The sequence below is a fragment of the Charadrius vociferus genome, unplaced genomic scaffold, assembly GCF_000708025.1.
Source record: "Charadrius vociferus isolate BGI_N301 unplaced genomic scaffold, ASM70802v2 scaffold105, whole genome shotgun sequence".
Taxonomy (NCBI): Eukaryota; Metazoa; Chordata; class Aves; order Charadriiformes; family Charadriidae; genus Charadrius; species Charadrius vociferus.
The window spans coordinates 1,876,932-1,902,711 of record NW_009648543.1 but is presented as its reverse complement, the minus strand read 5'-3'; the positions used below and the strand labels follow the sequence as shown (position 1 = coordinate 1,902,711).

General features: G+C 39.7%; 1 protein-coding gene across 1 annotated transcript in view; it reads left to right on the top strand.

Annotated features, from left to right (window-relative positions):
- The window catches only part of TBL1X (transducin (beta)-like 1X-linked), a 180,474-nt gene that overhangs the window by 132,452 nt on the left and 22,242 nt on the right, over positions 1-25,780 (top strand). The window contains exons 5-7 of the mRNA XM_009885959.1: positions 10,571-10,716; positions 13,474-13,726; positions 20,349-20,481. Of these exons, the coding sequence (XP_009884261.1) occupies positions 10,571-10,716; positions 13,474-13,726; positions 20,349-20,481 (532 nt within the window). The remainder of the gene's footprint in view (positions 1-10,570; positions 10,717-13,473; positions 13,727-20,348; positions 20,482-25,780) is intronic.

Genomic DNA, 25,780 nt, shown 5'->3' with positions numbered 1-25,780 from the left:
CTCAAAGACCTTTTAAAGAACCTGTACATAAAGGGGCTGTTAAACTCAATAGTCACTGGAATGCTCTTGAAGCTGTGTGCATAGCTGTGCTCTAATAGTAAGGATGGAGACCTTTTGTTTGCCGAGGGAAAACTACATCCTTGAAATGACATCCTGCCAGCCAAAGATAAAGCACACATTTTAGTGTTGTTTCAGTAACAATCTATGGCTGCATTATTTGTGGCTACATACGTGTTATCGTTGGCTCTTGGGCCGCGTGTAGTCTGCCTGCGGTGTAGAGGAACTGTTGTTCATAGACGAAACTCAACTGCACAGGTAGAAGGACGCTTGTGCACTTGCTTAGTGTTTATTTGGACAGGTACTTTTGTGCTAGTGTAACTGAGTGCTGAACACGTGTTACTGAGTAAATAATACGCTTTTTAAGGAAATACGTAAAAACTGGGTGTTTAAACCTGGCTTTAAAATTTCTGTGCCTCGATATTCCTGTTTTAAAGTGAGATTTATAGTACGTACAGTACCTCTGCAGATGGTGAAAGATTTTGATCCTAAAATGTATTGAAATCCTCTGAGGAAAGACTATTACAGGTGTGCTCGGACACTATTTAACTTTTTTTAATTATTATTATTGCAAAGTACTATTTGTGATTTTATAGGTGAATATATATGCAGGTGAATATAAATGCAGTATGAAGAAGATGCTAACTATAGAATTCAGGAACTGGTGTTACGACTGAAGGCAGGGTTTCTTTCACCTTTTCAGCTTTTCAATGACTAGGCTTTGGAGCCATACAAACTCCACTTTTAATTCTCATGGTTTAGTACAGATCTGATTTGTGAGCATGCAGCCATATTTGTATGTGTTATCCTCTTCAGGGGCAGCCTACTCAATTAAAATGAAATGGCCTAAGTTTATGGTCCAAATCTCTGATATACTGGAAGTTCGATCAAAAACCAACATTTGTGACCTTTTGTGAATTATTTGAGATAAATAAAAGCCACGGTGTTGTTCTAGGAATGGATACGTGTTATAGTGATTCTTGCTTAAGAGTGCTTGAGAAATTTGACAAAAACAGGTTTGGTTTATATAAAAGTGTTTCCTAAAAGTCATTCCAGAAAGAGCATTCCTATCTAATGAGAAACCATCTGTAACTATATATATTGCATATAATGAAACATAACATATATATAACTTCTCCCAGCATAATATGTATGTAGTAAAAATAGAGTGTACTATCAAAAGGGTTTATGAGAGGTTTTAATAAACTGCTGCTCTTTTTTTTTTTTAATCTCTCCCCTGCTTTCTGTATTTCTTTTAAACTAGGGAGGAAATGACTGTATGATTCCAGAAACAGTGAAACTGACTCTTAATTTGAAATTATACTTCATAGTTGGAGGATGGATGACTGCTGAAAAGACAAATCCATTTCTCAAATAAGAACTGTATTATTATCTACAGTTTTTCTCCCTGCTAGTAATCATTTATTCTCTTTGCAAATATTAAGTACATTTTAGGAAAATGAGGGTTAGCATTAGAAGAGAACAAGCTTTATCAGGCTGCAGTTCCAAAACTTTTTTTTAAAACTTATCAAAGCTATAAATCTTGGGAAGGATGAAGCTGAAAGGTGAAAGGTAAATACTTCTCCCACCTTCCTTTAAAGATAAGCAAATTGGTTTCTAAGCCAACAGCACCCCTGTGTCATGTGAAACAATGTGTGAGTCAAAACCACACTGTGCACTTTTTTTTTTTTGGTAGAGCAGTGAATATGTACTAGCAGTATTTGATGGTCAGCTTCCCAAAATCCAAATTCTACAATGGAGAGGAAAAAATACCTTTACAGCTACAGAAGTTATTGGTTTCGTCATACTTTGTTCCAGTTATATTTTCAAAAAAATGTAATAAGCTACATGAGGGCCATTTTTATGTGCACTTATGTGCACAGACTTAGAGTTTTGTGACCAGATATCTACTTTATATACATACATATAAACAATAGTTTCAAATGTTTTGTGATGCAGTTCAAGAAGTCCTTTTGAAAACTTCTTTCTCCGTGTCTTTTACCTTGTTGCATAAGAACAGCAATATAAATGCCATGTAAGAAAAGCAACACTTGGTGCAGAATTTTGTACGTTCCTGTGAAGGAAAAAAAATACACTGAGGATCTTGTTCTTTTGCCGTTTGCAAAACCCTGCTTACTTGGTATTTCCTTCTAGGTCTCTTAACAGTTTTCTAAACTTGGCTATTCTAATTTTTCTTTGGCCTGAAAGTTGCTGTACGGTGTTGAATCTCAGACACTGAGCAAACACAGTGATTTTTAAGCTACACAAACATAAACAATTACACCTTTGCAAATTTATTCCATAGCACGCATTTTGGTTCTGATCACTTCATGTCCTGTTTTTTAAAGCTTGCGTAAATGCAGTATTATAGGGGTATGAAGAAAATAGGATGTTGAGTGGAAGGCAGATATCTGTAGGTCAAGATGGCTTTGCTAGTAAAACCAGTGAAGTGCTACGCATTTGTCAGTTTACTGCTTTTCCTTATGATTCTCCAGGCCCAGTGAAAAAAGCTGTATCTTGCAGCTTTGCAAGTTTTGCTGATAACCTGCACGCTGGGGACTTTCTGCCTGCACAGCCACGGCAGTTACAAATCACCCCTTCTCACACCTAAGCAGCATAGCTGTATTAGGACTCCATTTGTAGTCACCATCAGCAGAAACCATCCTGGTGCTGAAGTTTCTGAATGCCCAGTGAGTGTCAGCTGTGGTGTCCTATTTGCCACCGCTTGTAGGTGTATATTAGAACTAATAGAAGAACATAGCTTACTTGAAAAAAAAATGTGAAGTATGTATGACTGTGAAAGTCTCTTCTATAAACGTGATCCTTAAAACGATGCACATCTCTTTGTATGTTTAGTTCCACGGACAGAGCTAAAAGAGAACAGCATCCCATTAATTTAGAAGAAAAATGGGAGGTTTTTTTATTATTGTGGCCTTTGTAAGTTATTTCAAACCTTGCCCGTAGTTGCATTAAATTGCTAGGTCTGTGCTGACAGTTGTTTGCAATTGTCATTCTAATTTACACAGAGTGAGTGAAAAAGGGGATTATTTCAGACCTGGTTTTCAAAAGATTTTTTTTAAGTTCCTCTTTCCATTGCTCATGTTCTGTTTTCTGTCTGTATCATATTTCTCTTTTTGTTAATTTGCAGCCCTCAGAAAGTCTTAAACAGTGAGTGCCAAGTACTGCTCATCAAAAGATGATTTCCAAGTTGTATTAATCTTATCCAACATATTTTCCTGCATGAAAAAGAAAAAAAAGCCTGCCAAAAAATTCTTTGGCACATAATAAAATAATTTTGGGTAGCAGACATTTATTCTGAATTCTTGGCAGAAGGTGAACAGGTCAAATATCCAAGAAAAAGGGTGTAACATTTAATATTAGTGAATAATCGCTTCTACAAAACTTTGGGTAACGAGGCACACTGTAATTTTGGCAACTGACACAAGCTACAGCTAAGGATCCTTTCTTTATATTTCTCAGGGACTGTGAAAGAGCTTGTAATACAGGACACATTTCCCAGGGTTCTGGAAATAATTTTAATCGTTCAGCAATCCTAATCTTGAAACAAATGTACAAGCCCTGTTGTTCAGCTGATTTTTCTAAAAATATATTTCAACTGCAGTTCTCTGTTTTAAATTGCTAATGTGTGTCCTTGTTAAGCCCTTTATGTAATTGTGAAGGTAAGTCTTCAAAAATAAGCAGACACTGCCAAAACCAGAGAGGCACTCTAGAATGTATTACTAAGAAAGAAAAAGCTCAGCTAGAAGAAGAATCTCAGTCTGCTGTGAATAATAAACAAGATGTGGTGTAGGATTTTTGCCCACCTATTTTTTTTAACTGTTTGTAGAATCTTAGCAGTGGCTTGAGGCTCCAGGCTCTTACTAACTGCAACTGAACGTATTTCAGAGAAACCGGTGTCCTTTTTGTGAAACTTCTGCATATGTACACTATGCAGAGTGTACACTAGGGTTTTATGACCATATTTTTGTGGGTACATAATTACATTTAGACAGAAATGTAAGGAGAAGCAAGGATACAGATCCATGTTACATTCTGAATTCTGACTCGGTGCATCACATACAAGGAGAAATACTAGATTCTAAAATGGCAGCTGCAGCCAAATACAGTGAAGAACATCATTGTATTCACTTAGGCAACAAGCAAGAAATTGTGTCATTTACCTTAGAAACGACATTAGCATGTGTTAGGCCCCAGATTAAGGGAAACACAGTTGGTCTAAGTTAAAGAGTTTGCTTCTGGTTTTGCAGCCAGAAACTGCGTTCAGATTAGTGATACGTGTCCCTTGCTTCTTTACACTGGTAAATCTAGACCTACAAAAGTCTTAACTTAGTGTTAACTGTGCTGTTTGTACATCATTAGTATTTGGAGGAAATGATTTTGTTAATGGCCGTAATTCACTGTTCTTTATTGGAATTTCTTTAAACTGCGGTGGTGGGGCTCTAATTTATTTCAGATCACCACATTGCACCACTCTTCCCTTCTTGCCTTCCTGCTTAGATGGCACTCCCAAGACCAAGACATCACATTTGGGAAGATATTTTTCCACTGGTTGCATCTGGTTTCTTTGGCAACCAGCTGTGCGGGCAGCTTTGGAGTTACTTGGGTTTGGTAACGTGGTAAAGCTGCCGATGGAACTGTGTGGGGACATGTTTTCCTCCTGCATGTGATTTTCTTTTGACTCATTACACTGTGGAATATTTCTACTTGATGTGTCTAAATCTCCCGGGATTTTTGCCCATATACTCATTTATGGTCATAAAGATGTCTTTCCCTTACCCTCTCACAACCATCTTTTTTTCCCTGCAGCCTGTAGTCAGCTCTTACGTGCCTTCCCATTCTTGCACAAATTTTACATCAGTCAAAGTCTTAGCAGTAGTGCCTTAAGAAAACAGGCACTCATGCAGCCAGAAAACTTGAGATGGCCATTGGATCCCATTATAGCAGTTGCAGGTTGGTTCTGCTGAGCCAGAAGTTTTAATAATTTCTAAAACCTTGCTCATTTTTGTATCCTGTACCTGCCAAATACTTTTGAAGAGAATGGCATATTACTTCAGAGATGAGGATTGGAAGAGCTGGTATTGGGAATTTCCAAAAAGAAAGACAACGCAATGTCGGAGAATTCAGTGAAATAAGAAATGTTGATTATTTCCACCTGGAGGTAGTTAAATTGTTACAGAAAAAAAGAAGGGGTTGTCAGATAGTTTATGCCTCCTTGTTATTTTTTTTATCTCTCTTTCTATTGAAGTAATAACATCACTAATTTAGTTATTTCCAGAAATTGAACCTAAGATCCCTGGATTTGAAAACCTCCATCTTGACTGCTTGAATTAAAGAAATAGGAAAATTTATTAAAGGAAATCACACTGACACAGACCTCCATATGAAATCTCACTATTTTCCAGGACAGAGGGCCACACTGGGCATTTGTTACACAAAGATTTGTAGGAATGGGTTATTACTTGTACTCAGCATTGAGATAGAGGCTGTTCATCATAAAGATATCTGGGGTGTGTGTGAAAGGCAATTTGATGTTCATAATTCCTTATTCTCTGTTTCATTCTACAATAACAAATGTTTCAGTGAAGAATCACATAGTATGAATAATTAAACTGAATAATTTGCAAATAACTTAGAGACATCTGTTTTCTAAAAAATTATTTGAACAGTATACTAGTTAAATTTGTCACAGAAAACTAAGTCCAGTTAGTTCACAAACAGAAAACTAGTGCCATTAACTGTTGCTAATCAGGGCATCCCCAAGGTAACTACCAGCGAAGACTGAATCGCTTCAGAAGTCTTTGCTTCCACAGACCCCTCTTTGTCATTCCCTCCACCTGTACAAACGCAGCCGTAGGTGCTGAAGCTGTTACAATTTAAGATTGCAGTTTAAACAAGACTGCTTTTTACAGTGCTAAAGGGATTGGAAAATGAAAGGAGCACTTAGTGAATGTCAGTTAGCTGGAGCTGTGATTGCCAGATGAGCTAGCGCAGGGAATACTCGGCAGCACCCCAGTCACATGCCTAAAAGGAAGAATCCTTCATGCCCAGAGGAGGTGCAACACATCTCTGGAGAAGATGAGGCATTCCCCAGGCTGCATGGCTGCCCAGTGCCCTTTCCTACACCTACGTTTGACAGGCATATTAAAAACAATTGAAAGTGCATAGCCTACAGATCAAACAAGCACACAAAGAGCAGCATTATGTTCATTAAAGAAAACTTAGTCATTTTATGATCGATGACAAATCTTGTTTTAAGGGGAGGCCATTTTTAACTGAAAAAGGAGAAGCCAAGGGAAAAAAATCTCGATCATTTCCATTTTTGCAGTTACAACAAAATCTATCACGGAAATTTTGCAAAACACAGCCCTACATATGCATTTTTTGGCACTGCCTAGGGCAAGAATTCCCAAATGGCTGTGTATGTACCACTGAGAGTGTATATAGACACCTCAGTGTGGGAAAAGATACAGCACAGAACCAGGACCTGTTGTCTCTGTCAGTACAAAAAGGTGCAGGAATCTCTCAGAGAGGAATTTCACTCCATTTTCTAGTCAAAAACACTTGCATAGCAATGTGGTGTTTGGGTTGGGGGGGGGGGGGGCATTTAAGTAATTTTGCATTCATTATATACTCTGTGCCCATTATGCTCAGTAAAATGTTTCAAGACCAACTATTCCACAGTTGATAGGTCACCTCCCTTTAAGGTGATCATACCAGCTTCTGCACTGTTCATTTGGGTACTTTTTTTCATGTATGACAATGTATTGACAGATTGTACCTAGTTTGACAGTTTATGTTTTCCCATCTTTTTTGAGGTAGAAAAAACCTGGAAGCCATTCTTTCAAGTCTGCCAAAAGGTGCCGTTTAGGGCACTGGTTACGTCACGGCACAAGTGGCTATCTGGTTCACTGGTACGAAACCGCTTCAGTGTGTGGCCGTGCTCTCTCCCCTTCTGCCCTTTGTGTTCATGTCTTTAACCTCAAAAGCTCATAGTCTCATTGCATGTGTCCTCAAAGGGTTTACTACCTTAAGATTTCATTTATTGGTGTTATTTGAATAGAGGTTATTGTTTTATAGAGTGATTATTACAGTCACCAAAATGACAGAATTTATGAGAAATAATGCATATGGACACAGATTTGCAATTTTCATTCATTTCACTGCTACTACAGCATTTTGAGTTTGGGTTTGTTGTAGTTTCATGTCATCCCTACTGCATCCTTTCTTCATATCCCCACTTGCAGAGTACCTTCTGTCTCTGCTCTCACTCCCCAACTGCCTTGGCAGCCTGTGCAGAGTCACTGGAGGAGGGGACGGGGCGCTCGTGTCTTGGCTTTGCATTCTCCAGTGTGGTTTCATGAGCTGCAGAAGAAGGGCCAAGTTAACATTTGTAACACAAGCTAGCATTTAAAAAGACTTGCCTTTGTTTAATAGAAATCACCTTTTTGTGAGACTGAACTGTAAAGCTGCAACATTGCTATATAATTCAGTGTACTCACACGCAGAGCCCCAAAGAGAACTGATGACATCTGGTAACTATAAAAGCAAAGCTCAAGTGATTTCTCAGCGTTATCAGAAACCTGATGTGGGTACAGCTTCATTCAGGATTTTGTTAACCGTGTGTGTTACTTTTAAAACCAGTCTACTTCATAGGAGTCTTATATAAATGCTGTGGTAGTACAAGAAATCAGGAGGTAATTAGCTATCAGTCGGTGGTCTGTTTGAGTTGTTTCTCTTGTGTTTGTTTGTTTTTCTTCTAATTACAATTGTATGGAAGGATTTTTCCAAGAGGGGTGAGGAACACAATGTCCAGCCGCACCCGCTTGTGTAGTTTCGCTCCATTGATTTTCAGTATTTGGATCTTATCAGATAAGATTTTAGGAAAGTTTGTCAAAACTCCTGGAGGTGTGTGAGTGAGATTGCTCTTCAGTGACAGTGTAGCCAGGAGTTTTGTTTTTCCTGATCTGACAGGTGCTTTGGTAATAGTTTCTTAGGATCAAGAAAAACAGTAAAATCACAAGCTTCATTGCAATAACACAACTGGGTTTTGTGCTGAGAAGTTCCTTCTTTTGTGTGCAGCCAGGTGAGATGTGTTGCTCTTTGGGGACATGGTAACTCAGTAGTGGATTAAGAGGTGAGCTGTGTGCCACAGTCGTCTGTCTGCTGGCAAAGACGGGGCTTGATATACGCCAGCAGACAACTAAAAAGTCTGCAAGATACCAAATGCAATGATGAGAAGTACGAAGTCATAGTTAAAATTAAACCTATTGTAGATCCACAGTAATGGTTTTCCACTTTTTTACATTTTCTGTTGATGTTTGTTGGTTGCCATTTTTATGCCATCCACCTTTTGATTGAATCAGAGACCATGTTACAATTTTCTGAGCTGCCAACTTGCAAACTAGCTGCTGGCTTTTTTAGCCGTCAACTTCAGTGCTTCTGGACGACAGCTTAATTATCTCATTCTTCTCCATTCTTAAGTAGATTTGCTGATTTATCCATCATGCATTTTAAAGTCCATTCCTTTTCAAGAAGGTGTTACAGTTGTTGATGATTAATTTTAATACATGTAAATATAAATTAAGTGGGATCTGATTCTCTAATTCTGGTTAGTTGCATGACGTGTATTTGTATATACATAGAGATTTCAGTATTGGGTGATGAAGCCCTGGATCTCTCGGACACAGGCTGTGTATGCTCAGTGCTTGATTTCTTCCTCATTGTGGTACCCAATAATGTGCTTAGGTGTCCTACAAAACTAATAACAAGGGAAAAACACTGCCCTGCAGATCTTAACACGCTATTTTGGATGCAGCAGGAGGTCCAGCAGCTCATAAACTAGACCAGGACATAAAAAGCAGTACAGGATAAGAATTGGACCAAGGATTAGATAAACGATGCTGCAGTTTTTCAGGTGTATTTTGCTGTGCTTTATTTTTATGCCTTGTAATCCTACATAATTCTGCTCATAGGTGGACCTGCCACTTCCTAAAAAGTATCCCAAGCATTCACCAAAATTGGGGCAGTGCCAAGAAGGGAAGGTAGGGTCGGGAAAAGAAAGGATAGAGGCTGTTACCAGGAAGAGGAGAAAAACAGTGGTAAAATAAAATGTGTAGGGGGAGACAATCACAGAGAAAGACATACCTCGGTTTCAAATGTGGGAGGCATTCTGTTTCCCAGCTTGTTTTTGCTATCTATCTATGATCATAATTGAGCTAGCTGCAAAAAAGATCTTGAAAACAATTTGAGTGAGAGAGAGAAAGCATTATTGTGGAGCAAGCCCAAAGTCCCATCCTCCAGCCCACACACAATTGGACATTGCAGTGATATGGGGGAAATCCCTTAACGGACAAAACTATAAATGAAACTACTGTTGACAAGGGGAAGAGGCACAGCTATATTTAACGGAAGTATTTTCATTTGAGAGCTGCTTTCTTTTTCTTCTGAGTTTTTTTTTTTCCTTCTTTCTTGTCTAGTCGGTGGAGACTGCAAGGGCTCTTCCTGTTTGAGACAGTGCATGGGTGGTTTCCCCAAGGCTTTTAATGTTAGATTAATGCTCTGGAGACAGTGTGGTGATAAATGGGTTCCTACAGTTATATCTACATCCTGTTTCCCTTCCCCCTCCCGCATCTGCCCCAACGTACAGTGGCTCTGCAGCGCTTGCCTCCATACCCAGCAACAGTTTCCAGCAGCTGCAGCCAGCGTTTAAGGCACAGCTCGTTCTTTAAAATGTGTCCAGCAAAATTCTTTAATTTTCAGTGCCATCACCTTCATTGCCCCTTATTTCTAGGACAATGACAAAAATGAAAGAGGGCAGAGAAAGACTTCTGGTTAAAGGATGGGTTGCCGCACTGGCTTGTCATCTGCTGTTTGGCAGATCCCAGTTAATTACTTTTGCTATTACTGTTTACTTTCAGAAAAAAATAGGTTTACAGGAGCAGCCTTTCTATTGTTTTCAGTTGTAATGGCAATGCTCTGCGCGTCATAATGTACTCAGCAATAAATGAGTGGAGGATTTGAAGTCTCCTCTCTGGTATAAGGGAATGGCTCCCCTGCGTCAGCTGCATCTATGGCTTGATTTTATACAACTTGCGTCCTGATAGGGTTTTAAGTATTTATCTTTGGAAAACACCCACGCTAAAATGCAGCAAGGGAAATGAAGATTTGGATCACTTTTTTTTTTCACTGGACTTGCCCTTGTGGCGATTCCTATTTTTTTATGTGTTTGTTTTTGTTTTCAGTTAGTGCAGTTCTCTGGTTATTTTTCTCCGCGTGCATTTCTATTGCTGTATGGTTTCCTCTATGTGTACAGGGGTGGGGGGGGTCAGGATGGCTCTGGTTAACCTCCCTGGCTCCGTGCAGCCAGCCCGCGTCCTTCAGCTTACACGGCAGCGGCTCTTAGATCTCGGAGCAGAATTATTTTTAGACCGTGAAGGTGTATCTGGCCGGTGCATTTAGGTTTCATGTCATGGCTTCCTTTTCCTGCTCTCAGGTTTCTCCCACTCGGCCTTCACCTTCGGTATTGAGAGCCACATCAGCCAGTCCAACATCAACGGAACACTAGTGCCACCTGCCGCACTCATCTCCATCCTCCAGAAGGGGCTCCAGTATGTGGAGGCTGAGATCAGCATCAATGAAGTAAGTAACCGTTCCTCCCACCACCCCCACCCCCACTGCTGACCAGCACGCCGGGGCTTGCCAAGCCATGCATCCCAACAGCCCGGACGGACACGCAAGCCATCAAGTTTCTCTTGTTCTGGCTTTATTTTATTATTTTTTTTTTGTTCCTCATAGTGTGCCCCACCCCCAGCAGAGAGCTGAAAAGCTCTGAGGTAGAAATGTATCTCAAGTTTTTAGCTGCGGCATTGAGGCCTTCTTTGGGCTGCTTAAATGGATTTTATGGTGTTTCCACTACCCTGGTCAACAAATCCGGGGCGCGCAGATTCTTGCAGCAGACAAGGAAATGCGTCTGTGTTTACAGTCTTGTGTTTTCAAGGTCACAGCAGAATTTGGCAGGAAAGGCCTGCAGTTTAGGTTAAAACTTCACTCCCTGACACCTGCTAGCAGGCAGCACTGCTTGCAAGCCATGAGAAGCCTGGTGAAAAATCCGCGGAGGCCACTGGAGAGGTTCTGTCTAATTTCAGTGACTTTGGCTCAAATCATGTAAGACCAGGCATCGTCCTCTCATGTACATAGCAAAATGGTTGTGTGTAGATTCTGACCCTGGCTGGGGCACGGGTTGTCTGCGGGGATTGTATGAGCAGCCACAAAAGTGTCTCTGTTCTCCTTGAACTGCCAGGGAAAAAAAAGAGGGGATGTGGGAAAAGCCAGCATTTTTGCCCTGCCAACCTTAAAGGCATGGTGCTTCGAGAGGGAGTGAAGCATGACAGATAAGCAAGTACTGCATTACAAAATATTTACCGTAGATATTTGTAATTGACAGAGATCTGTAATAAATATTAATACATGAAAAGCTATTGCTTTTTCCTCTCTAGCTGAATGTAGCATGTGAACAGCATGGGTGAGAACAAAGGAATATAAAATAGAGAAAAGGTTGTGTTGTTTGCAGTGTGTAGTTTGGAAACTCATTTGGTTTTATCACTAACATTCCGTGTGGTTTTCTTTTTATGACTCAATACCGTGTTTAAGAGTTGTATATGTGTTATTTTTTAATTGGGGCAATGACATTTGACATTCATGCCAAGCTGCACTTTGATGCAGTTGTAATAACAAACCAGTGTTAGGAATCTGTCCCAATTTGCTGCTACTTAACATTTTGCCCTGTGCCTGAAATTGGATCTACACAGTTAGAAACTTCCAGCCATGAACAGCACCTATCAGTTCAGGTCGTATGACAGCTGTAGAGGTCTGCTCCTGTGCATCCAGCTTCAGAACTGGCCTCAGTTGAGAGAATAATACAAAAATATGCATGTTGTCACCATTAAGATTTATGTTGCTCTCGTCATGGTTTGATCCTGTTGAAATACATACTTGTAAGTACGTTACAGCAAAGCAAAAGCCATTCTTTCTGATGGCTGGACACCAATAATGGCTACGTACATGCTTCTCTATGTGAGTGTATTACTTAAAAGCGGCAAGTAATTGGTGAGTCTATAAACTAACGTGCATAACATTACTGTTTCTGATCTGTGAAAGGGCAGTCATAGAAATAGTCCAGTGAGCAGTTTTAAAGTTAAAAGTCCATTGCCAAACTTTTTTTTGTTGCGTAGCAAGGACTTGAGCCAGGATTCAAATAAATGTTGGTAGAGTCATTTACATAGAAAATGTTGAGGAGAAAGAGAGCTCATATTTTTCTTCTCTAATGACTCTTTCCTCCTTTTTCTTCCCCATGAGGAAACAAATATGTATGTTCTTAATATTGTAATTGTAAGGGGTAATTCAATGAATAGTCCAACAGAAGCATACTAGTCAGCCAAATGGCTATTTTTCTTTATTAGTTATTGTTATCTGTTGAAAATTATATTGTTTCCCAGCTACTCATCTATCCATATCCTAATCTTATTTGCTATTCCTCAAACATAGATCTTTCACCTCTGGGTCTTGATTATTTCAAAGAATTAAGGGGAGTTTGCAGAAGATCAGTAAAATGTCTCTTTACAGAGGCTGCTAAAACCTTTTTCTATATTTAAGATAATAGGAAAGTGAAAGTGAAGGAAAGCTAATTAGATATAGCAGTTGTTGACCTGAGTCTGTATTAAGTTTTAAAAAGGACCCCTTAAAGGTTAACTCAGTTGGTTGTTAAACCTGAAGCCAATTTACAGAAATCGAAATGAAAGGCATGACTATTAAGAATAAAACTGGCGCAATAAAGGAAAAATAATTGTAAAGCAGTCCTGTACAATCAGCTACAACTGGTGGTGCTGGGCTGATGAACGCCATGTAAGAAACCACTGAATTTGTACACACATCTTGTTTTGGCTGAGGTTCATCAGCTTCTTCATCAGCTTATTCATCAGCTGCTTCCCTTCCTATGCTCCTGCGCATGCAGGAAGACGAACAGTTCAACCAAAGTCTATTTGCCTTTGTTGTGGCTTTAGCCATGACATTTTTTTCCAAATACAAACCAAAGAGAAACTTTCTGTGATCAGTCAGACTTTTTTTTCCACAGCATTTTTTTTTGCATCTGTAAAAAGTTCATATCCCTGGATTTTCTATAAAATTCCAATAAATTACTTATTTGCCAAACAGAACATGAGTACCACCATCATATATCTGAGAGAGAGACAATCTGTAGCAATGTGGCACTGTTGGTTAAGTCAAAGTGCAGTATCTTCACACAACATGGTTTTGTTTCTTTATATCATTACCTCTTTGCCGACCTCCCTGGTGAAGATCCTAAACTTGCAGTTTCACTTCTGCTCATTTTCCCTGCAGGATGGTACAGTATTTGACGGCAGGCCAATAGAATCACTGTCTCTGATAGACGCGGTGATGCCTGATGTTGTACAGACCCGGCAGCAAGCATTCAGAGAGAAACTAGCTCAGCAACAAGCCAATGCATCAGCGGCAGCAACGGCAGCAACGGCAGCAACAGCGGGAGCAACGACGACTGCTGTTTCCCAGCAGAACACACCAAAGAACGGAGAAGCCACTGTGAATGGAGAGGAGAATGGGGCACATGCAATAAGTAAGCCAACCCTTGCAGCTGTTTGCCACTACTGGGCAATCTGAGTTTCAATAATATTCTTGTACTTAGTTGGTGTCTGCAAGGTGGTAGGACTCAGGGGAATCATACCAGGAGGGCGAGGTATTTCTGGAAAGGCTACTGAGTAAAAATCACGTTTCGCATCACAGTGCTGTGTTTTACTGGTGTCCTCTCAGAATTCAAAAACTTCAAATATCTTCAGAATTGCAAGTTGAAGACAGTATCAAGAAGTGGAGCTGTATGCTCTTTCCTTGGAGCAGGCTACCCAGACTTCTTTAATATTATCAGCTTTATAGGTGCTTTTAGATACTTGATAAATTTGGGACAAGCTGTAGCCACAGTTGATGATTTTGGCCAGGTTATGAGGGAGATGGGTTGAGAGGCTGGGACCTACAAGCCATGAAGCATGACTGGAGCATAGCCTTGAGTACTAACTATGCTATGATCATCCATAGCCTTGTCATGGTCCTTGGCACAGTTTGGCTTATACCAGCAATTCATTCTTGTACAGCTTGGCAAAGCACAGGATCATCCATAGACTTATTGGTGTGATCCTTGGCCCAGTTTGGACTACACCAGCTATCCATTCTTGAACAGTGTTGCCAAGCACAGGATAGAGGGTCACATGTGCCCAGGACCATTCCAAGCAGAAAGCTTGGATGCAGCCAACCTGTCTTGAAGCCACAGAGGAAAGAGTTCCTCGCCTTTTTATGTAATAGCACATTCTTAGTCATACAGTCCACTGCAGATATCTAAGTGAAGGTCCTGCCTTCCTGAGATTTCCTTAGTCTGTGGGAACAGTCAGTTCTCAAGAGCTCTGAATTCACCTTTATTGGTGACGGCGGAAGACTGTGTTCATATCTTAGACATCTTAAGTCAGACATACAAAACAAGGAGTGCATATACCTGCTTGTGTAACTAGATCTTGATGACTCTGCTGACATTGTGGGGCTGATATGATTAATAGTTCTGGTTTCTGTGTGCAAACCATATTAGGGCACTGGCTAACTTCTGAAATGAGACCTTAATGCCTGATTGCCTTCTGAGGAAATTCTAGAGGAACGTGTGTGGCAGGTTTTGTAGGAAGCCCCAACAGCTCTTTGGCTTAGACAAGTTGCAGGTCAAGGCTGTAGTCATCTAACAGATTTTATTTGTTATGCAGTGTAGATACCTTTATCAGTCTCCATCTTCTCTTTGATCTGAATAGATTCCTCTGTGGGTCAGTGAGAAAAATGCTTTCAAACCAGGTTTTTCTTCAGAGAATTCCGGTTAGGCAGGATAGTTTCCCCCAATAAAACTGCAGTGATTTAAATTACTTTTTTCATATGAGAAAGGCAATTGTAAAAAAGTTCTGAAAATTTTGAAAATATTCATCTGTTTTTAGACTATGGGTTGCTTATGTTTTACTTCTAACTGGCCCTTTGTTTTGAAATTGAACTTATTTCATATGTGAAGGGCTGCGAACAGAAATGTATCAAATTCTGACATTTTGTTTGTTGACTCTTTCCTTCATCTGATTTGTGAAAATTTTAGAGGAATGTCTTCCTGTCTCAGGACCAAAAAACCCCCGAATTCTTAAGGTAGAAACCTGATTATTGGTTCATCACTAATACGGAGCTGCTCAGACTTACTGCCTTCTGATTTGAAGACACACACATACTATTGTATTAATAAAAGAAAAGCCTTGCAGATCAGTTCAGATGTATCACCACACTCTGAGCCTTGATTTGTCAGATCTGCCATTTTATTATTAAAGAATAACAATTCTCACAGTGATTTTTAATAGAAGGATTTTCACAAAGAGTTGCAGATCTTTCTTAGAGTGTTGAAGAGGAAGAGGATGACTTAATGTCATCCAATAACTCTGTCTGGAGCAGGGTGCAAGAACATGACACTGTGTTGTCCAGTAAAATTTCACAGAGGTAGGATACGTGTCAACCAATGAGATACTCTACCAGGCAGCAAATTTCAAAGCATTACTATGGCGAAGCAGCCTACCAGGCAGACAAGTTAACTGAGGAGTGGCGATGGGAAAACAGAAAGTCCTCGAGGAGTGCCAGCTGGCATGTGTTGTTGACAGCTGCTGTTGTGCCAGTTGGTCATCCTGGGTGAAGAGGTGAGGTCTGCAATTTAAGGAGAAAGAGGCTTTGGAGAGAAGCTGCTGAGAAATCCAGGGACAGCCAACTCGATGATCCATGTGACTCCCTTACCTTGGGAGGACTCTAACTTTCTGTCTGAGGCATTTGGAAGATGTCAGCAAGGTGGTGTAGCACAACTGCAGATGAGGGTTATACGCGGGAGATGCACACAGGACTGCAAAACTGGCATTCTAGCCCTTGAACAGACCTGCTTAAGTAAACTCCAAGAGGTCTGCCTCAGAAATTATCGGAAACCACTACAAATAAAGACTAACAGATCTAGCTGCCAATGTAATGCATGAGTCTGATTAACACTCTTACAATTGTATTACCCTATCTTGTGGTAAAGTTAGAAAAATATATTTACATTAATGAAATAACAAAAGGGTCCTATGCTTTCCCACGACAAACTGTATATCCAGCCTTACTTTTTCCCTTTTCACTGCGTTCAGAGAGTCTGTTTAGTCTAGGATAGATTAAGATGAAAGAGCTGGCAAGAGCTTGGATTAGGAAAAAAGGTTTGGGACGGATAGGACAAAAGTTTAGGATAGGACGTAGGATGGACAAGGTGAAAGCTGGGAGACCTTCTGGGTAGAAAAGACTGCTGATAAGAAAGGTGTGAGAAACTTCCCAAACCTTTATTTTCACTTTTGTTGGATTCCACAGAACTGGCATACATAGGGACAGTTTTGACTAGTGTGCTAGTTAGTCCTTAGTCATAACCTGGAAGTCACCCATGTATCAGCCTGGGCAGGATGGGGGAGTGGGTAAAAGAGATGTCTTTGGGAAGTTATTTAGTTTATGTTTATTCTGATATGGAGTTCTCCATGACACGATGCCTTCCCAAAAAGGTTTTAATATATTTATTATAGTACGATATATTTTCTATATCTTATATTTAATATAATATGATAGGGTGATTTAAGAAAAGGACAGAAAGAAAAAATCTAGTAATAACAGTTTGAGGGCGGATTCAAATACTAAATACATAAAATTGCTCCCTTCTCTTGCTGCTTCCTGAGTAATGTTTTCAGCTTTAAAAATTAGTAAAAAAAATAAAAATTGGCATGTTGAAATAGAGCCAAACTTTGGATTGTTTTCCAACTCAAATATTTTTAGTGTCGTTTGTTTCATTATATTTGCAAGGATTGGCTTGGGTTTAAGAAAAATAAAGCTCTGGAAAAAAGGCTGAGCCCAGTTCCTTTATTATAACTACAGCTGTAACGAACAACTTCAGTGAAAGGCCTGTCAAAGATTTAAGTAAAAAAAAACACATTTCCTGAGAAAAGACAGGGTTACCACTGCTAAGATCTTAAAAATATACCTTTTTTAATTTGGAGGAAATAGTTAATATTACTCACTGGTATGTCAGAATTATATATGTTTTAAAAAACTAATCATAATACTTTGGGGGAATATGACTTAATTTCCAGTTATTTTGTTTTTTTAATACATTTGAGGAAAAAATGAGAAGAATATAGCATACAGTTAAGCAAAGATCCTCTGGCCTTCAGAAAATGGTTTGTGTTAACATTTGAGGAGTGTCCTCCACTATGTGACCTGCAGACTTAAGTTTTTCACCTGTGAGGATCTGTTGCACTTGGTAGAATGTTCCTCTCTTTCAGAAACCCCCTCAGAGGCATTCTTTGTGCAAATGAGGTCTTAACTGAGAGCTTTCTGCTCTGAAGGTACTTTGAAAAAAAAGCAGCCTGTTCTTCTTGATGGTTACTGCATCTTACTTACCTACTTAGCTTTGTTCCCCACGTACACATTGTAGCTGCATCGAAGAGAAAGCCAAACTTTCAGATGAGACCAGGGCTCACAAGAGCTCGTGCTGTGTAAGGAACTCAGCACGCTTACGAGGTGCCGTCTTGTGCTCAGGGGTTTCTGCAGCTTTTTGTTGTTATCATAATCATATCCAGTTTATATTGCTGGCATCTGTCTGAATCTGAGAAGAGCCTGAAGCAGTTTCACAGAAGCATGAACTGTCCTGTTTGTTCAACAAGGCATTTTAAGTTTTGCACTTAACAGTAACACTCTAAATACGAAATGTTCCTGACTACTGATGAAAACTGGAAGAAACACATAGACTATGAACATTTGCGAACAATTTCTGAGAGATTCCTCATCTTTCCCTCCCCTTTTCTCCTGGACCATCAAAGCTGTAGTGTCAAAATCATTACTGAAATTCAATGGAAAATAATCCTGCAAGCATTTCATTGCTCCCAGAGGCCAGTCAGTCTTGCATGTACTAATGCAGGTATCAGCCCATCAAGGTTTCTTTTTCACAGCGTGATTATTTGGGGTTTTTTTCACGGCAGTTAATAACATTCAAAGTGTGTATCTAGGTTCCTCCATCTGGGCATGTACAAATGAAAAATATTTCTAAGTATCAGATGGCCTTGCTCTGATAGCACCTCTTGACTCTGGGACCTTGGAGTAATGCTGCTTCCAAGCTGTCATTTGGTTTGTTTGAAAGTGAAAAGCAGCTCTGCTGTCAGAGCCAGGCAGGTAACAGTAGGATCGTATGTGGTAAGAGTAGCATCTCATTTAAATTTTTCAAATTAAAACACTTGAAAGATCTTACTTCTTGATTTCCCCCCAGCTTCCAACTCACACTGTATGTAGGACACAGGTGAATGCATAACCATTACGATGCTGGTGTTTTTCTCGTAAAAATATGCTTTAAACCTGGTGATTCTGTGCTGTGCTGAGAAATAGAGGATTGTGATTTCTAGACTTGTATCTTCTGTTGGGTTTTCATAGTGCTTTGCTCTTCATTTTCCTGATTGCTCAAAATATTATATCAAAGTTGCTGGCTGCTAGCGTCAGGCTAAATCTCAAGTACTAGTATATCTTGACAGTATTAATTTTAATAGTTATACACATGGGGAGTTATCAAGGACAATGCTTAACATAGGGACTGAGCACAGGTGTAGGTTTTACAAATAGCCATTTGTATTATCTTTAGTTTTATGCAACAAGTCCATAGGTAATACATGTAGTTAAAAATACAGATATTTTGAATTAGAAATGTGAGCTGTGAAACTACTGTTAATTTTTTTCTAATTTTGATACTCAGTGCTATGCAACTCATTGAATGACATGTGAAGGCCATTCCATTCCACCTATGGTGTGGATACGGCACAGACATAGTGAATAGGGTACCTAACCAAACAGGCAATGAGAAGTGCAGTTTGTGTGACTCAGCATAAATTAGGCAGAGCAAAACAGGGTATTTGAAAGCCTGGGTGAGGGTGGAAATCTGGAGATCTTCCTTCCAATGGCAGTTGCGCAAGATCATAGTCTGTTCTGCCAGTTGATGGGCAATAGCTCAGCAGAGCTGGAGTATCAGGACAGATGGCTGATTTTAAATTCCATAAACACGTGGCAATAAAGGAGCATAATTATTCCACTTGCAAACCTATGGATCTCCATATGTGATTAAAGAATGACTAACTAAAAGATTTAACCCAGAACGAAAACTTGGATTTTGATCAATCCGAGCAGATCAGCTGGCCGAGGCATTGATTAGATGACACGAGGCTGCCTTTCCCCCAGCCTGCCAGCTCTCTGCTCTTGGATATGCTTTCTGCGAAATGGGCCACACTTGTGTGTGTAACATCTGCTGTCTGCTGTTTCAGTGCGTTACCTGTCCTTGATTGGTGCCTTGCTCGCAGAGGATCATAATCTTGTGCTGCTGCCAGGAAGTGTAGTTTGAGCTGAATGAGGAAGATTTATACTGAAGCGATGGAAATCTGGAGTGAGAACATTGTTCATGATGCAAATTGGAATGAATTGCTGCCGCTAAGAGAAATTTGTCATTTTAAATTAACTTTTTTTCCTTAAGAAAGTAAAAGAGCTTCGTAAAAACAAGGTTACTTAGACTGCAGTCTAAAGAACCCCAGAATTACAGCATGCAGGTTAAGTATATCTATGCCTCAGTTGGTACCTTTGCATATGTAATGATATCCCTGAGAAGGTGATTTCTCACTGTTTCACTGCCATGCTCAGGGAATGAGGCCCCTTACTTCTTAATCTGTGAGGAGCACACATGTTACTTACAGGACACTGTGTAAGAAAATGTTATGTGCTGTGTGCAACTTTTTTAGAAGAACAGCATACAGCTTTTCTCAAATGTGGCAATCTGCTATTTTAATAAATTTGTAAGTCAGTTTTAATAAAGCCAGCTTCAAACAAAACTATACTGAAATAAATGCTTACTATTTTTTGAAGAAAGGCTACATGCATTTATACAAAATATTTGGGAAAGCTCTACGTTTTGAGGAAATATAACTTTGAATCCTCATAGGGAAGAAAACAGAGTATTATAGTCAGTGACACACACATAATATTATTTATAGTGTATATATTGCTATAAGCTTCAGGCCATGGGTATCTGGCCGTTTTTAAAGCAGACCTAACAGCAGCTTGCAAACTACTTATTCTGATATATCTCTTTACAGATAATCATTCAAAGCCAATGGAAATTGACGGGGATGTTGAAATTCCTCCTAACAAAGCAACAGTCCTTCGGGGCCATGAATCAGAGGTGTTCATCTGTGCCTGGAACCCTGTCAGTGACCTGCTAGCATCTGGGTAAGACCATGACTGAAACCAGCTGCTGCAATTAGAGTATATTTAGAGATGCAAGAACTTGAGAACATATACTAGAGATGAGTGAGTATTCTCTCGCCTGTTTTTTCAGCCTGCAACTGTTTTCTTCAGCAGTACTGTACCTATGTAGGAGTTAAGTAATTATAAGGTGACGCAGAATATGAAACATTTGCACATTTAAGATGTGCACTCTGTGGCCCTGAACACACATATTTTTTTTAAAGGTTTTTAAAATAACTGTGGGTAATTCTCAGAGTATTTGAAGTTTGTGTAATCTACTCCTACTGCTCTTAGTTAATGGTTCACATTGTCGTCTCAGAAGGTTTTTAGCATCCAAGTTTTCTTTTTAAAAGTATGGTGACTCTAAACCAGAGTTCCCTTTGGCTATGTCTGCATTAGCATGGTGCACAAACAGGAGTAGATGTAGAGCAAAAATTATTGTATGAGGACCTTATGTCACCACTGTTTGTATGGGATAGGAGGGCTACAGGCTGGACTTAGTTTTGTCCGATAAGTTGAATATTAAGGAATGGTTTGAGGGCATGTTTTGGTTTAGTGTCATTGGAAAGGAGTCTGGTTTATGTTCTGCAGGACTGCTCAGCAGTGACAACCAAAGCATGGTAAGTGGGACAATCAGGAGGTTGACTTACAAAAAGCGGTTTTGATCCAAACAAAAATCCTAATGTAAACGTACTCTGAGCTATATACAGACACGGTTGGAATCTATTTGTTCATGCTTAAAGTTAAACCTTAAAATGAAGGCTAAATTTGAGAAGTTTGGCTGGAAACATGGAGGAAAGCTGATATTAGTTAGAGGAGAGAAATGAGTCTTCATCACTTAAAGTTACTTAGCAGTATCAGAACTGTTGTGGTTTAACCCCAGCTGGGAGCTAGGACCACGCAGCTGCTTGTTCACTCTCCCTAGTTGAAATGGGGAGGAGAATCAGAAGAGTAAAAGTGAGAAAAAAATCGTGGGTTGAGATAAGGACAGTTTAATAGGTAGTGCAAAAGGCACGCATGCAAGCAAAGCAAAACAAGGCATTCATTCACAGCTTCCCATAGGCAGGCGGGGGCTCAGCAATCTCCAGGACAGCAGGGCTCCATCACACGTAACGGTGACTTGGGAAGACAAATGCCATGACTCCGAACATCATCCCCCTTCCTTCTTCTTCCTCCAACTTTATATGCTGAGCATGACATCATATGGTATGGAATATCCCTTTGGTCAGTTTGGGTCAGCTGTCCCAGCTGTATCTCCTCCCAGCTTCTTGTGCAACTCGAGTCTACTCGCTGGCTGGGCGGTGTGAGGAGCAGAAATGGCTTTGGCTGCTTAGCAACAACCAAAAGCACCAGTGCTCTGTCAACACTATCTCTCATCCCAAGTCCAGAACAAAGCACTACACCAGCTGCTAGTATGGAAGTCAACTCTATCCCAGCTGAAACCATGACAAGAACACATTTCTTGCAAGGAAGAGGAGAGCCCTTATTTCATTTCCAACTTTTTGCAAGGTCATCAGAGTAGTTTTCTTACCTTTATTGACTTAATACATGAAAACAAGGAATTAGGGTGCAAATGGGAAAGAATATTTAGAAAAAATAAATATTAGGTTGGATAAACAGCGCAAGATCTCTAAGAGAGTGAAGACAGCAGCTTCCAAAGAATGATTTCAGACAACAAACTGGATTTTTAGAAAACTGATTCCTTCTAAATATGCTGTGGTTTTGGAATGTCCAGGCCCAATAGTACTTTTAGCATCTGTAGCACTGAGTGTCTTCATTTATTAATTTTAAATGGACATAGTATTAAAATTTGCAAAAACTGTAAGTAGTGGTTTTGGACGAAAAGCTTTGGTATTCAGTTCTGTTTTTCCATAGGCTCAGTGAGTCTTCTGGTTTGTGATAGGGTCCTTGGGTGATGCCATGATATAGACAAGAGCAGTAATAGCAGCCACGCTCCTATGCCATGCATTTGCTGTATTGTCTGCTAACCGTATTCCTCTACCCCCTCAGTTTTCTAGTGTCTCAGGCAGTATTGCTTGGCCATATTACTTATCGCTAGCAAAGCTCCAACCCAAATGATTATTAAGAAGGGAAGACCTGATCATTATGACCAGTCTCCAATTAAAATAGGCAAGCTTAAAACAGTTATTTCACAAAGATTTTCCTCTTGCCAGCATACAGTTGAGTGAGCCATAAGTTTTATGTAATGTATAAATAAATCAGTATTAGTATTGACAAGTGTGGAAGGCCTGTAGCACATGACATTCATTAATTGTCCTGGCCAAAATCTGAGAGGATGTTTTCAAGGGGAAAAAAAAATCAAATCAAGGGAAGGCAAAGAATCTGTGATGTTCATGAAATGTTACTGCCTACATAATGATTTGTAAATCATTATCAAATGGTCTTGAATGAACATGCTCCTGTACTTCTCTAACTTCTCAATATATGCCTAAATATATCAATCAACTTAACAATATATGCCTTTGACTATCCATCGATAATGTTAAATCATGACCTAATAGTGAAGAAAACCTCAAAAACTAAGAATTTAGTTAACCTCGTTAAATTGTTTTTGTGGTTGTTTCTCATTAAAGATGAAAATCTAGAAGAGGTTTCATAAAATCTGGCAGAGCATTCCCATAGCAGGGGCAAACTTAATTAGAATTTCATGGGCTGTCTTGAGATCAACAGCTCACAAATACTTTATTTAGGATCATTCAAATGAAGGGACTGTATTTGTTGATACCATAGATCTCCTTTAGCCCCGCCATCCAGAACAATGTACTTTTTAATAGTGGACTTATCTGTGGTATTTATTTGAATTCTTTGGAGAACAGTCTGCAGGTGATCAGATAGCACATCCAAATTATCTAAAGGAAAATCGATGGGGAGAAAGGATACCATACAGAATTATTCTTTAGGGACACCTGGTGGCGCCTGAGATGAAGTGAAGATGCTGCTTTGTTCTGGAGAATATCTGCACAGCTGAAATTAGGCATCTACTCAAGTGCTGTGTCCCTCTACAGGTACCTACATCTCTCAACTCATTACATAGGGAATTAAAACTCCTACGTATAGGTGCTCAGTGCTCAGACCTCATCTGTTGGCTTTAGCGTTGGTAACGACTTCCCGATGTCTGATTCGCCTTTCTGACAGCGCTTGCCGTACTGTACTGTACTGCTTCCCTAGGACATGTGGTTCACAGTCCTACTGTGCATAGTTTAAACTGTGGACCATTTCATAAACCAGAATATGTGCTGCAGTGACGGAGAAACCAGTGAGTGTTTAACTTCGCTGCAGGGTGCTGAGCACTGGTAGATGCATCCCTGGAACAGTGATATCTTACACAGCTTCAGGTAAACCCGGAGGATGATAATCAGAACCATTAGTGAGATGTCTAAGATAGAGGAGTACCATCTCACTAGCCCTTCAATTAAGCTTTACCCTTCAGTGTAATAGGTCTTTCTTAATAAACTTTTTATTTGCATGGGTAGGAAGTACTGTCTGGTGCTGTGTCTCATGCAGACTAATGGCAATGCAACAAAAATGCAAATAATTTAGAACCATGCATCTTGATCAGATTTTAGCGTGCTCACAAGAAACAAAGTATGTGATGCAGTTAGCCTTCACGTAATACAGCAGCGAGTACCTAATGAAGCTTACATGACTGAAATGGCATAGAATGCACAGAAGAAAAGGAAGCCAAAGGAAGAGAGTTGAGTGTCTGAATATGCCACTGCACAAAGAAGCATTTGAGATGTCTGATATAATAATAGTGCAACCCATCACCTACAGGTAAACTATGTATTATGGCAGCAGTTAAGCAAGGGGGGGAATTCCCCGAGATCTACAGTGTGCTGCAGTTCTGTTTGTCTTTTACAAAGTAATACTTCAAACAAGAAAACTGCAGTTAGTTTGATGTGAGAACACTGAATTGTTAGATTCTATAATAGCCATATTGTGGTGCCCAGTCAGTAGTTTTCTTCTGTTTTCCCATCTGCCTCATTGTACCCATCTGTTGTCTTCTTAAAAAATATGTATAAAAACCTGACTATTAAATAAAGGAAATAACACATTTATTCTGTTTATAAAGTGCCTAGCACAATTGAATCTGAATTTGTGGCAAAGTATTTTCTTCAAACCTTGTTATACCAGCAATAAATTTTTGTAACAATTAGCAGCAGTTTAGACAGCAACCTGATGTAATCTTCAAAGCAGTGAAAGAATAATGCAGGTTCACAACCTAATCTGAAGCAAGCTGTGTAGGGGGATTTTTTCGTAGAATGAATTACCCAAAACTAGAGTATTGGTTTCCAGATTTAGTGAGTATCCCACTAGCTCCAAAGAAAGGGCTTTGATGTTTGATGTCCCATCTACTCAATTGCTATGATTTTAAAAAATCATAGATGTGAAGGCTGGCACAGGAAAATTTACTCTCTGGACTTTGCAAAGGGTATTAAAAAAAAAAAAAAAACAAACCCAAAAAACCAAACAAACCGCTGAGACAGGAATTTCTCTGGTCAAATAGCCAGAAAAAATATATTCTGCAGCTGCTCTTCCTTCTCTACCATACCCATAACCGTTAAAGTAGAGGATGGAGGAGACTAGAGGTACCAGTAAAGGCTATCAAAGGCATGACTGTCAGCAGATGGTTACGTGAAGAATGCTTAGATGCTATGAATGGAAGTATCATAATAGTACAGTAAAGTGTGTACATACAGCCGTGTAAGAGGATTAATTACTCTTTATGAAGGAAATCAACATTCCCAAACAAAGAATTGCATATATTGTTTTGGACAGGTTTTAAAAAAAAAAAAAGTAGGTGCTTGGCCAAATGTGAAGATTAGGCTATTCCTAGCCATCATTCCAATTTTGCTCTTAAAATCCAATTGTCCTCCTCTTCAAAGACTGATTTCTTCCTTGAAATATCTTCCAATGTCTAAGTTTTAATTTTATGACACATATAAATTATTACAGATGGTTATGTTCCCTGGGTAGTGCAGAAACCCATTACAGCTACGTCCACATTAGTAAACTAACCATGCCTGGGAATATTCCTAGGCAGTGAGGCCAACTGGCGGAGAATGGCCGGTGTCTGTGCTAGCAAACTGTCCTGGCTGCCAAGCAAACTGCACATTGGGAATTGTCCCTGAACCATTGTAACCACCAAGCCATGCCCAGGAGTTATTCAGAGAGAACATCAGTGCCCCAAGCAAGAGTGCTAATTAAAACAGGCCAGAGTCTGGCTAGGGAATAATCTATCAGTTGGCTGGCATAGGTG